This window comes from Lytechinus variegatus, chromosome 2 (genome assembly GCF_018143015.1).
Source record: "Lytechinus variegatus isolate NC3 chromosome 2, Lvar_3.0, whole genome shotgun sequence".
Taxonomy (NCBI): domain Eukaryota; kingdom Metazoa; phylum Echinodermata; class Echinoidea; order Temnopleuroida; family Toxopneustidae; genus Lytechinus; species Lytechinus variegatus.
In genome coordinates, this window is record NC_054741.1 from 46,603,048 (window position 1) to 46,616,310 (window position 13,263).

Genomic DNA, 13,263 nt, shown 5'->3' on the forward strand with positions numbered 1-13,263 from the left:
ATTCTTGGTGCTCGCATTGCCTGTTTTATGTTTGACACACCCCGTTTCAAATCAATATACACCAAATATATTTCCTCGCACTTCAACTTATTATTGTTTTATGCAGTGACATATGCTTTTTTCATGACTGCTAAAAGTGATTGCCTCTTTTAAGGTCTGAATATAAAATGTTTTCATCCGTGTTTATGTTTGCATTAGTGGATGGGGAGATACGTCTGTTCTTCATGAAACTCTAAAAGTAGTCCTTAAAATGTCCCTTTTTCTGGTTTGAATATTTTCAGCTCGCGCTTCGTGCTCGCAATTTCTGATTAGTGAGGTGTAATTCTAACAAAATCACCAATAAGTGAGTCAAAATTTTGTCAATGCCCCCCCTCCACGTGCCGTGACCCACGATACGCCACTGTGTGCACGTGCCCCTCCCCCCCCCTCCATCGGCTGGCAAAAAAGGAGAAATGAGAAAAGACATGAAAGAGGGGGAAAGAAAGGGAAACGTATTGGGGGAAAAAATTATAATTTTCCCCCCTAATTTTATGAAACATAATTTGCTTAGGGCCTATGTGTTCATCACTCCTGGTGCTCTCACTGTATGTTCTATGATATAAATAATCAGTTTCAATAGGATTCAATGGCACTAAACCGTCCCGTTTTCATGTCAGTATACACCAAATGGTTTTTCTTAGCACTTCGAGCTTCTATTTTATCTAGTGACACATGCTTATTTTTCATGTCTATTCAAAGTGATTGTGGTCTGAATATAAAAAAAAAACAGTTTCAGCCCGCGCTTCCGATTTGCATTAGTGGATTGGTTATATATATATATATGCTCTTCATGAATTCCTAAGAAAATAGTTCTTGAAATTTCACTCTTTTTGTGGTGTGAATATCAAAATGAATATCAGCTCGGTCTTCACGCTCGCATCATTGGTTAGTGAAATAGGTATGGTCTTGATAAGATCTTACAAACGATCCTTAGATTGCACGCAATATTTAATTAGTGAGATATGTATCACATTCATGATGACAAAAAATGGTTCATGTGTTAAGGTGCACTATTTGATATGTTGAGATATAGGCCTTTGTATGAGTTTCATGAATTCCTAAAAGAGTTCTTAAAATGTCCCTTTGTGGGGTCACTATATAGGGATATATATATAAATATATATATATATATATAGATGAAAACAATTTTGATTTGATAGATTTGATAGCATCTATTCCATTCATGATAAAAAAACTAATACAAGGCACATACAAAGTTTACATACATTACATGAGAAAATTTTAGATATTACAATGATAAAATCTGGGAAACAGTTGAAAAGAAAAGAGCGTACATGATTTATAAATGAATGAGGAGGTAACTAGAAAGGAATAGCCTTATTAGCGCTGCCACCTTAAAAAAATCTGGAAACTGAATATATATATGATATTGTAAAATGCAAGATGTAATAAATACTGAATACCAGTTATAAACATTAGACATAAAAGGGGAAAAGACAATGACAATACATATAAATAATATATCAACGATGATAATAATATAAAAAAAACCCTGATCATACATTATTTTGAATATTTATTGATATCAATTTCGTTACAACGTCGAACTTTTAAGCCCGGGGGCGGGTCACTGTCATTAAAGAGTGGATAAAAAAAAACCTAAACGAGGGTTCCAGGACGCTATCAGGACGCTCTAAACGTGGATTTTGTGCAGATGTCCCAGATTTGCATGTTACATAGGCCTATGTAAGTTTGCCTCAAAATTGCGAGCAGAACATAGAGAAATACTATTGATATATCTCATTATACTTACTTCTTTGTATTATGTTTAAAGTTAGAAGTAAGTGCACTTGGCACTCCATAAAGGTATTATTTCGCCGCTTCCGTGAAAGTGATCTTCTGCTATCAGCGGCATGCATAATCGTGTTCGCGGAACGTTCAGCTAGCTAGCTAGTGTCAGCGCAACGACAAAACACATGTGTTCTCAGGCATCGCGGAACGTGAGACAGTCAGTGTAGTGTCAGAAAAACTGCCCAAAATGGCATTTTCTTCCTCAAAATTAGTTCTCAACGCTGTCAGCAGGGCTGTTTACAATGGAAGACAGTTCAGTAGTTTCAAATTATCCTCCAGATATTTGCTGAAATCATCACAAGAATGTCAAACACCGCGTACCTTGTCACGATCGATGTGGAATTTGTGCACCAGCGGCAGCCGGCGAAACTCCACGGGGAACCGCGGGGACGACACGTTAGGACCGCTGGTAGGTGGTACTGGAGCAACACGGATTTCTTGGCCAAGTAAAACCTGTTCTTGCGGCTGTAAAGGCGCTTGCTTGCATACTGAAGGTAATTATGTATAGATCTAGTGTAGAAATTGTGTTGATGTGCAATATGATAGCAGAAATCCCACTCATCATGCTCATTCAATGAACAACAACAGGGTTATGGTTATCATATATAACCTTGTTCTCGGTTGCTATAGTTATATCTCCATGTGAGGCAAAATAAGAGTGGCAATGTTTGGCTAATTTTCTCTTTTTGTTTTGGGCAAATGCTTGATGTTTTTACACTGACAGTTTCCATTACACCTATTATTCATACAACTTGGCTCTTATTTAAATTTGATACTTTAAATAATTTTTTTCTTAATTAAAAATAGAGATCAAAAAATGAAAATTTTCTTGCCATATTACTTTCCACCAATAGAGGGCGTACACAAAAATATGCCAAAAATTCAAGTTTTTGAGCGCTCTGGTGAATACAAAAATTATTCCCAAGTTACTAATCATGAAAAATAAATTGCAACTGTACGGAAATTAGTAATTTTGGTCACAAAAGTGATATTTTAATGACTTTTTAAAGTGTGTGCTCTGGACAACATTGGCATACCATAGTCCTACCTGTAGATTCCCCACAGGCAGGATGGTAGCAGTGAACAAGTGCAGAAATCCCTAGTTTTATTAATTTAGTGCCACTCGACTCGAGACCAGAGTCGAGTCTCGGGAAACTTGCATGTTTACGCCGCCATCTTGTTACTTATTAAATATTGTTCTTCGCCAACGTTACAGATTCATATGGAGGATATGCGTCTGTAACGTTGGCGAAGAACAATAAGATTAAGAAACAACTTTTGTCAGATAGGCTGCATATTTTCAAAGTAATATGAGACCCACCCATCAGTAGAGGCGCTGGTCAGAAAATTGGGATCGACCCAGGTTACAGGGACTGTCTCAGATTATAAGGATTTCTTCACACAAGAAATCTAGGAAAGTTCATTCACCTGTCAAGTGCCGACACCAATCAAGTGTGCTAGTCAATGTAAACATGTCAGGTTCCATAACAAGATTATTGGAAGACGGTAAGTCATGAAAAATAGACGGTGAACTGGGGGGAATTGAGGTCACTGAATCTATTTTTAGCACTCAATTTCCGTAATTGCTGTCTTTGTCCCGTAGGGGGAAGTGAAAAAAAAACGTCCCCATAAACAAGGACAGTCTCAATTTATCAAGACATGATTTGTCTTGGTTTATGAGGATATCCTTGTTTTCTGGGACAATCCCAATTTTTGGACCAGCGCCTCTACTGCCCATGGGTTCAAAGCATCTCGCGTGCGAAGGAATATCAGTCGTATGCATGCGACACACATGACACAGTTAAAGTTTGCTGGGCTTTTGCCCACATAAAATATGACTTAAAATTTTAGATATCACATTCTGCTATGACACTTACTGAATCATTTAGATCCTTCCGTGACTTCTCCTTGAAGTTTCTTTTAAAAAACATGTAAGTATATTTTCTTGATCTTTAGTGAAGATTTTACAGAGATGAAATCTGCTCAGCGCGGATATCAATTTTTGCCTAAAGAGGGCGCGCGATTTATATTCATATCAAAAACACGACAAGGGAAAGACTAGGCACCTACACTACTTCTACACGCAAATCGATGCAAGGCATTACGCGAAGTCCGTGAAGTGTCCAATCTTTTCATTGTATAGACTTTGTGATACCGTATACGTATTATTGACGTTCGTTAAAGCTTGTACCGCTGGTTTCTTTCCAGGCACGTATATTTTCATTTTTTTTTATTAGTCATCTTTTTAAATTCATTGCAAATAAGTGTTATCATCACCAATAATAATCTTTAATTATGTTTTTGAAGGTATTTCATTCATTGATGCCCATAATTAGTAAATTAATTATAAGGATTGCGCATTCAAAGAATTTAGATACAGTTATAATATTACCGAGGAGCTGAATCAAGGTTGTGAAATTATTAGCGCCACCAACGGTAATAAGGTAAAGCCGACGACCGAAGGACCCGTAACAATAAAACATTCCTGTACTTGTTTAGGGGTTCATTTCAGGGAATATTTGCCAAGAGTATCGTTCTGTTTCCAATACTTGTTAAGGGTAGGGTTTCACACGCCAATACAATACTTGTTAAGGGGTGCAGTTTCAGAATATGGAAATTACGTGTTTAGGGTGCTTTTCGAGACCCCATGGTCACGCATGGTATCCGCTCGTGAATGGAAGTGGCCCCCCCCCCCCCGGGTTTGTCTACTGTTTCGACATTCTCGATCAACACTTTCCAATTTGAGAAGCTGCGTTGGCAATGACATCATAATCGATCATGATCATAGCTACATGAAATAATCATGAAAAAAATATTCTGATCTTTGTAATTCTGTTTCTGTCCTGATTCTCCGTTATCAATATTTTTTTCTTTTGATTTTTGTTATTTTCATTTTAAAAATGAAAGTAGAAATGACTGTTATTTTTTGTTTAAAGATTAAAACAAAAGAAAATTCAACAATTTTCATAACTATTCTTTTTAGAAACAAAATTTATTATAAATGTTTGACAAATCTTCCTAGAGATTATTAGTTTGTGGGTCGGCGATCGTTATTTTTTATATGTTAAATTTAATTTGGCATTTATTGCCGAACCCCGAACCGAACCAAAGTTCTGAAAAAATTGCCAAACATGCCGAACCGAACCAAACCCGAACATGCCGCCTGCCTTGCAGCACTAGGCAAGATCAATCAGGACAATGTTCTGATTACAGAAATGTATGTCTAAAAGGATGTGAAATTTTGCAACTTTTTTACCCCAGCTCTACTTTCAAATGAATATTTTACACCATCGTCATCATTTGTTTAAAAAAAAAAAATGCTTCCCCTTTTACAGCTGATAGTGATTTAGTGAAATTCTTGAAAGAAGAGATTGAGGTCGAACAAGGCAGTCTAACAGACGTTCCAAAGATTCCAGGTTTTGAAGTCACTGTTGATGATGCAGAAATCACACTCACCAGGAATATAGAAGGAGAGAGGTAAGATGGTTGGGAGATGAGGCATTCAGAAGGGGACACTTACAAGGTGGACAATAAAGCTTGCTTACAAAAGCATGTAAACGGGTCACTTTTTTTCATGATCGGGCAGCGTAAGTGCATACAGTGAAAACGGTATCTAAACTTTTTACACGAGGAAACAAGTACGCGTGGTGCACAGAATTATTTCATCCTATCTATTTTAATTAAAGTATCAAGACATTGTTAAGAGTTGGGAAAACATGACAAAATATTTGTTCATAGAACTTGTTTATGGTCATTGTTTAAAACCTAGTGTTTTGCCAATTATGTAAATGGATCGAAATGAATTGAATAATACCCACTTCAACCATTAGCAGATCTTTTTACAGGCCTGCAAAATAAGATTTCATTAAATGGAAATATTTAACTGTTTTTTGTACATTTTCATTATCCCCAGATGTTTATTTTAAGTAAAACAGTGAGTGAAATCCAGAAATGGTAATGTGAAATTTGGTAATGTACAGGTAGTGAATATCATGCACACTCTGCTCCTTTGTTTTCCATTTAAAAACTTTAAATATTTTTTACTTATTTACCATATCGCATTGCTTGGCTTTTAGTATTTTCAAGATTTATTACCAAATAATATATTTTCCATATTCTCAACAGTTAAATTCATTGCCATGAAACTAGACCCTGTAATTTATTTCATTTATGGAAAATAAAAACATCTCTATCAAAAAAATCTGTAAGAAATACCCTACCAATAATTTGGAACAAGATACCATTTACTACGCGTTAAAAAAATTCAATTCCACTTTTAATAAATGGCTAAAATTTCATTTGTATTTAAAGTATAAATGATAATTCACCCACCCGTATTCATCTATTTTTTATCACATGTTTTTTGTCTTGTTCGTTGTCTTTTTTTTTTAACTTTCTGATGTATAATCTATGTTCTAAAATGTTAATATGAATAATACATATTTTGGTGAGATATTTTAGTTTGCAAAGCCATGTCAGGCTTTTCCAAAGGTTCTCCTTTTCCGTTATCAATCTTTGTAAATGATGAACATTCTTTATACATTATTGTTTCAATTTTAATATTTGTATATACAATGCGTTGTTTGTTATAATTGTGTAAATATGTTTTTATGAGAATGGAATAAATAAAAGATCGATTAAAAAAAATGCATGCTGCACATCCACACTGAATCAGATTTGACCTAATATCCACTTGTTTTGACCTTACAGGATAACAGTTCGGTTGAACATCAATCATTCAGTAGAGATGGAAGAAGGAGATGAGCAGGGTCAAGACGTTGCTCCAGAAGTAAGTATGGTGCTTTTGGCTTGCCATAGCTTTTCGTGGTGTACTGGAATGAGCTACAATGTTGATTAGATGGGATCCATATCATCTATGAATACAACTTTCCCCTTCCTCCAAATCATTTGAGCATATTGAAAGCATTATGTAGCGGCTACCATATATTACCGGTAGATTGATTTGAATTTATTACAAGTTGGTTCCATGTTGATATCTTTTACCCACTTCCTCCATATACGCAAGACCACATGTTGTGGGCCCCATCTTACAAAGAGTTACAGTTGACCCAATCAACCATAACTATGGAAAGCCAGCAACGCCATTATCTAAAATATGTGTTTGTTCAAAATATTTTCTAGATTGTATACACTCATTGTTTTCTTGACAATTCAGTATGCTTCTCTTTGTTGTCAAATGACATTGTGCAAATTTCCTAAAGAAACAATTATGACATTGAAGGATTTCCATATATACATTAGGTTGATTGGATCAACCTAATTCTTTGTAAGACGGGGCCCAGGTTTGAATCATGGCGTGACTGGCTTTCACTTTACAATATCTAGTGGAATTATTTCAACGCTGTCTATTAACAATGCCATAAAGGGAGAAGATGAACTATGCTTAAAAATAAAAATTCCCAACCTGGCTATCATACAAATCTAAGGAATTGTATATCATAATAGCCACATAAAAGAGAAAAGTATATAGCCTTTGTTTTGCACCTAGTTGCAAATCGTGATCAGCTATGCATGAATGAGATAATGCATGTTTTCAGATCATGCTGTGATCATTGATTTGAAGCTCACAATGCCTTAATCAATGATCATGACTTATTTCTTATTTGTTTCAAGAGATGAGGTGATGTGCTGTCATTTGATATTCATTTTACAGTATTTCAATAAGAATTATTCACTTCACAAATGATTTAAAATGAATGAATGTTTTGCTGCTGTTGCTAATGCTGTAACCTGCAAATGAAAACTTGACCATACTGTTCGGTGTAATCCAATAATTTGCAACTAGAACCCGCTAACCCATCGGATTTGAACCTGATGTTTGAATCTACTGTGTGCACTCACTCAATCAAATGTGTTCACCTTAAATCAAGTGATATCCCCACACTCAAATCAGGGACTTTTCCAACTAGGGTTAATTTACTACCGAATTTGCTTATTTAATCCACTTTTATTCCAGAGTTCTGGGGGTGACATTGTATCACGAAGTAGGTCTTTGCCGATCTCGAAAGCATTGCGTAATAACTCTTAGTGCTAATCTGAGAATCAACGTTTGCAACGGTAATCATTACTATTTAAAAGTTATACGCTAGTACACATGTGCGGCAAAGACAAGCTCCTCAAATCAATAAAAATAATGAAAATCAGTCGATAACTTCAGCGACAGGTCTCCACAGGCATGGTACGTGGGCAGTACATGGAGGCAGTATTTCCCAAACTGTCTCAGGACCCCATGCAATCATGGTCACTATACAAACATACGCCATAATTTTTTTGGGGGAGGGAGAATATCAGCATCTTTAAAATAATCTATTTTACCTTCTTTCATTATTTTTTTTAAATGTGACATGTTCATCTAATCTCCCTATTCATCCACGCTGGTTTGCGAGTTGGAGAATGAACTTGGTTCGGCTCGCAACCTGTCATCAGGGGCATACCAGCAGGTTAGCCTGTACCGCAACTGGTATGGGTTACAACACTAGCTGTTGTCTCGTAGCATTGCAAAGCAATAGTGAATAGTTCGTCATTGCCCATATTAACATCTTCCCTTCCCATCATGTACTTGTAGATGAGATCGTATCCAGACTTTAACGTCGAGGTCAGCAAGGGAGGCCCAAACAGCCTGAGAATAAGCTGTGCTTTTCAGAGGGACGATGTCCTTGATGATCAGGGGGTCGATCAAGAAGCCAATGGTGATGATGAACTCTTCCTCATTGATGAGGTCCTTTTTGCCAAAGAGGGAGTTTCGACAGACAACCTTGAGAGTGCTTACCGTGTAGGGTCAGAGGTCATCAATGGGGTAAGTGAGGATCTTGGTGATATTTTGGGGATCTGGATGTAGGACAGCTTCCATTTAATCATTGATTTTTAACTCATTTCTGCTTTAAGGGTCCTCTTTTTCGACTTGGATCAAAGAGTCATAACAGCTTCAAGACAGAGTCTTAAGCCCAGCGCAAACAATGCAACGTGATCATACTGCTATGCACTGCAACTGTGATCTGATTTGTTGCAAAATAATCCCAGACCAAATCTCAGACATTTGATATATAAAATCTGTGATTCTTCTGTGATCTTGATAATTTGAGCCAATGCCAATGCGCTTCCACTAAGATGTGATTAGCAACTTGACGAAATTGGATCTTAATAATCTTATCGCAATCACGCTGGGCCTTAGGGAATACAGTGAACACTTGATTTGCCATAAAAGCATAATTTCAAAATCAGTGATTCTGTCATTCATTTTTGGATTCTCCATAGTTGTTGGCCTAAAAAATGTCCCACCGTTTTAGGTCCCGCATTTACCCAGAGATGTATTGTTAGTCATATAGCATCAAATGAATTTCCAGAAATCAATCTGTCAGAGTCAAGAAAGAATATTCCTCATTTTCCTGGTAGTTTCTAACTAAATAAAAAATACTTTCAAGGAACATGGATAATAAATGGGCATTCCATGCAAATAAAGAAGTGAAATGTTGAATTCAGGCCTGGTTAAATGTCAGCAACTTGGGAAGGGGTTTTTCCCCCATTCATTAATCATCAGTTCAAAAATACCAATTAAATTTTATAGGTTTCAAAAGAAACATAATACATCCCTAATTACTTCCTATTTTCGATTTGCTGCACTAGCTACTCCCGAACATTGAAAAAAAACACTTTTATTGTTGCTTTTCATTGCATTCATGGATCAGCACCTCAATACAATCTTCATCTATGAAATAAACAAAAGGTATCTTCACTCATCAACATTGGGTTCTGTTGCAATTCTCTAAGTTACTTTGAAATCATTATGGGGAAAGATCCTTTGCTCTTACCTGCCTTGCTTTTTGGAAAAGCTTTTTTGAAAAATTGTATTTCTGTTGAATCGTTAAAACGCCTTTTATTTTAGTTCTTCATTCACTACGCATCTTGGGCACATTGCATATTGGATTTGGCGCTTTATAAGCTACATTATTATTTTCCTCATTCTTTGTAATTTTTTCTCGCCAGGAGCTCTATGATCATCTAAAGAATTTCTTGGCCGAGAGGGGCATCACAAATGATTTCTGCGAGAAGCTCTCAGACCTAGCAAGTGCAGTGGAACATCGGCAGTACATCAGTTTCCTTGACCAACTACGAGGGTTTGTCAAGAAATGATTCAATCAAACCTACCTTGGACTTTTGTAGTTTGTCTCTTATCTCATTCTTTTACACAACCACGGCCAACCTTGATAATGTACTATGACTGAAGTCCTTTGACCGGATGCATCGTACTGCACAGCATGGCCTGAATCTAGAAAACGTCTTAGGGGAGACACTGCAGCTCCTCTGTTTCAGTGAATCTCTCTTTTATGATGAACACCAAATTATCATGGGATATTGATTTTATTACTCTGAAGTTCCTTCTCCAGTTTGTTTGTAGCGTCCTGTATGTGGGCTAGTATTATACTATTTTTTGATAGGTAAAGGTGTATGCTGTTTTGCCATGAAAATTTGATATGAATTCAATAGTAAATCACTACACCAAACTCTTTTGCAGCTGGAAACTTCATTTTTTATTTCATAAAAGGTAAACAAGCTCTCTGTTTGATACAGCATACTGATCTCCACTTTCAAGTGCATTTGTGCGAACATAGCTCTTGGGAATGTTTGTCATTAAATTATGATAAACTTTAATTAACACATTAGTTAATGTTTACTTTATGAAGGTTTTATGCAGAAGTCCTTGTCATAAGACATTGTAAGTGGAAAAGAGGTTTCTTTTACATGTATCTCCTTTTATGTAGTGTCTGGGCCCTTTCTCACAAAGAGTTGCCATTAATCCAATCAATCACACCAACTCCAACCTCTAGAAGGCATATGTCCATTTAATTAAAGTGGTTGTTTTTAATATGATGTTCATTGTTTGCATCCGTATCATGACAAGTCAGTGGGTTCTGCTTTTTAAAGGGATATTGCATATATTTTCAAGCATGAAAATCATGACATTGAAGGATTTTTTATAGATGATCTGATCAATCACAAGTCTTTGTAAGACAGGGCCCTGGGCATGCAAGTAATAAGAGAGTATGCCACTTGGTGATTTTAAGTTCATTGTATACAGCTGGTGTTGGTTTTTGTCTGATTCTTTTGCAATGAACTTGATAGGAGGGTGGTGTTTGTCTGACATCACCTGGGCCCCGTAACACAAAGGTTAGCAATTAATTGCTTCTTTCAAAGAACTTTTCTGGTTCTTTGTCAGTCTACCTAGCAAAATGCACATGCAACAATGATCTTGATAAGCCGTTTCATTTAGTGATTAATCGCTAGCCTTTGTGTTACGGGTCCCAGGTGTTGTGAAATCAATGATGTGATTGATATAATTATGTATTTCTCTTTACCTTTGTGCTCGCATGCACCAGTGAGCAGTAAAAGAAGTATACCATGCACTCTAAAATTGCGTAAATAATTTTGCACGTGTACATACTGATAGTACAGGTATTGTATGCATGGTTTTTTTTATGCTAAGGTAAAAATCCACCTTTTTCTACCCACTATCATATTCTTTTATTTTGTACCCAACTTTTCACATCAACCTGTTTTATAACAGATTCTGCACATGTTTGTAGTGTTACTGGCTGACACTGCATCACCACATATAACACTCTTAAACCTATGTATTGTTTTTATTATTTACCCACAATGGATACTTTGTGTGGTAGGCAGCATGACTCAAACTTTTAACACAAACTTCCAACAATGAACTTTAAATCGCCCATCATGTTTGTGAGGTACTTTACCATGTCTTGTATGGACAAGTCTTTAATCTATTAAATTCAGGTCTAATCTACTTCACAACTAAGCATGTCATGAGAGCACATTATTTGAACGGTGCTAAGAGCAATTGTCGTGGTCAGGGGAGCATTTCATCAACATTTTAGTCCGACCAGTTGTCAGATGACAACTTTCCTTGAATTTTATTGGCTGAGAAGAACTGTTCCTTTGGTAACTGTCGGATAAAACATCCATAAATTATTTTCATGAAATGCTCCCCTGGACCTCGTTGTGTGAAAGTTTACATATATGGAAATGTCACCATCCAATAGGAACTTAAAATACTTGCTTCTGATTGACTTTTGACTGGTATGGTAGTCATTATTGGATGGTTGGTTCCCATAATTTTTGTGCAATGATTCCCAGAGCCAGTCAGAATGATTGGATTATAACAAATTGATACTGCTATGTCAGGGAAGTGCTCACCAGCCAAAAATGCTCTGTCTATCTATTGTGTGACCAAACTGAACATTCCCTGTAGTCTTCAGGCCGGGCAGGCTCTCGTCATGACATCCAGATGCCACTATAAAAGCCCATCTTAAGCTTTCTTGGTAAAGGGTTAAGGGTTAATGGCATGAATATACTCTATCATCTTACATAAGAATCTCACAAAAGTGTAGGAGTTGGTGATTGTATTTTCAGCCATTGATTCTTTGTGAAAATATAAATCTTGAATTTCTTATCTAGCACCCTCTCTCCGTATCTGGCTACCAATTAAGTACAGGATCGAATTAAAAATCCTCCTGAATTCCAAGGCTGTCCATGGTTTAGCTCCAGGTTATGTGACTTCCCTAATAATAGAATAATGCCATCTATGTCCTGGCTTGCGCTCATCTGGTACTGGGGCCTGCTGCATGACACTTTACCTGAGAAAACTTTGGTAAAAACTGAGAACTAAAGGTTAGTCTGATTTCTGCCAATGACTTTAACACAGTGCAAAAACTCTGGTAAAAACAACCAGAGTTTTCTCAGGTAAAAAGTTTTATGCAACAGGCCCCAGGTGTCATTCTTTATGTACCCATCACACACCTAAAGGGATGTGGAGACCGTGCTTTTTCATCTATTGCTCCACACCTCTGGAATTCCCTCCCTTCACTCTGTCAAATTGACAACATTGAACTCTTCAAATTGTCTCTCAAAACTCCCTTATTTCAGCAGATGTGTAATAATTAGCTTAATTGGATGAGCCTGTCCTATGAAGGTATTTAACAGAAATATGGTGCAATAGAAATACTGTGGATCATTGTCATATTATCATCTCATCATCATCTTTCTTTTTCTTACAAAAGTTCCCTTTGAACTTTCAACGTTGGTAATTTTATATTAGAAAGTTACATGCAATGATCATATCCTGAAATGTCTATGCCATTACATTTGTGATATTAGTGGATATGTGTGCAATATGCCAATATTCTTAGTTTGATTGGGCACCCAATAAAAAAAATGTTCTTGTAAAATTGTAAAATACATCCACTAAAATATACTTTTATTTAATACCATCCACACCATGATAGTTTCAGGACACATGAGCTCATAAAATATTGTAATAAAAAGGAAAAGTGACAAGTAATTATAGGGTACATGTATTTACCAAAACTGAAATGG

At 36.4% G+C, this 13,263-nt stretch overlaps 1 protein-coding gene across 1 annotated transcript; it reads left to right on the forward strand.

Annotated features, from left to right (window-relative positions):
* The first annotated feature begins 1,948 nt into the window (after positions 1–1,948).
* LOC121408166 (complement component 1 Q subcomponent-binding protein, mitochondrial-like) lies at positions 1,949–11,679 on the forward strand. The gene is made up of 5 exons (XM_041599517.1): positions 1,949–2,345; positions 5,187–5,328; positions 6,562–6,640; positions 8,438–8,668; positions 9,856–11,679. The coding sequence occupies exons 1-5, from the start codon at positions 2,039–2,041 to the stop codon at positions 10,000–10,002; spliced, it is 906 nt and encodes a 301-aa protein (XP_041455451.1). The 5' UTR covers positions 1,949–2,038; the 3' UTR covers positions 10,003–11,679.
* The last annotated feature ends 1,584 nt before the right edge of the window (positions 11,680–13,263 follow it).

Bases quoted from the DNA above. Each gene is read 5' to 3' on its own strand.
- LOC121408166 (XM_041599517.1), top strand. From the start codon at position 2,039: ATGGCATTTTCTTCCTCAAAATTAGTTCTCAACGCTGTCAGCAGGGCT. The intron at 5,329-6,561 runs GTAAGATGGTTG...TTGACCTTACAG, and splicing joins AGGAATATAGAAGGAGAGAG to GATAACAGTTCGGTTGAACA. The intron at 6,641-8,437 runs GTAAGTATGGTG...ATGTACTTGTAG, and splicing joins GTCAAGACGTTGCTCCAGAA to ATGAGATCGTATCCAGACTT.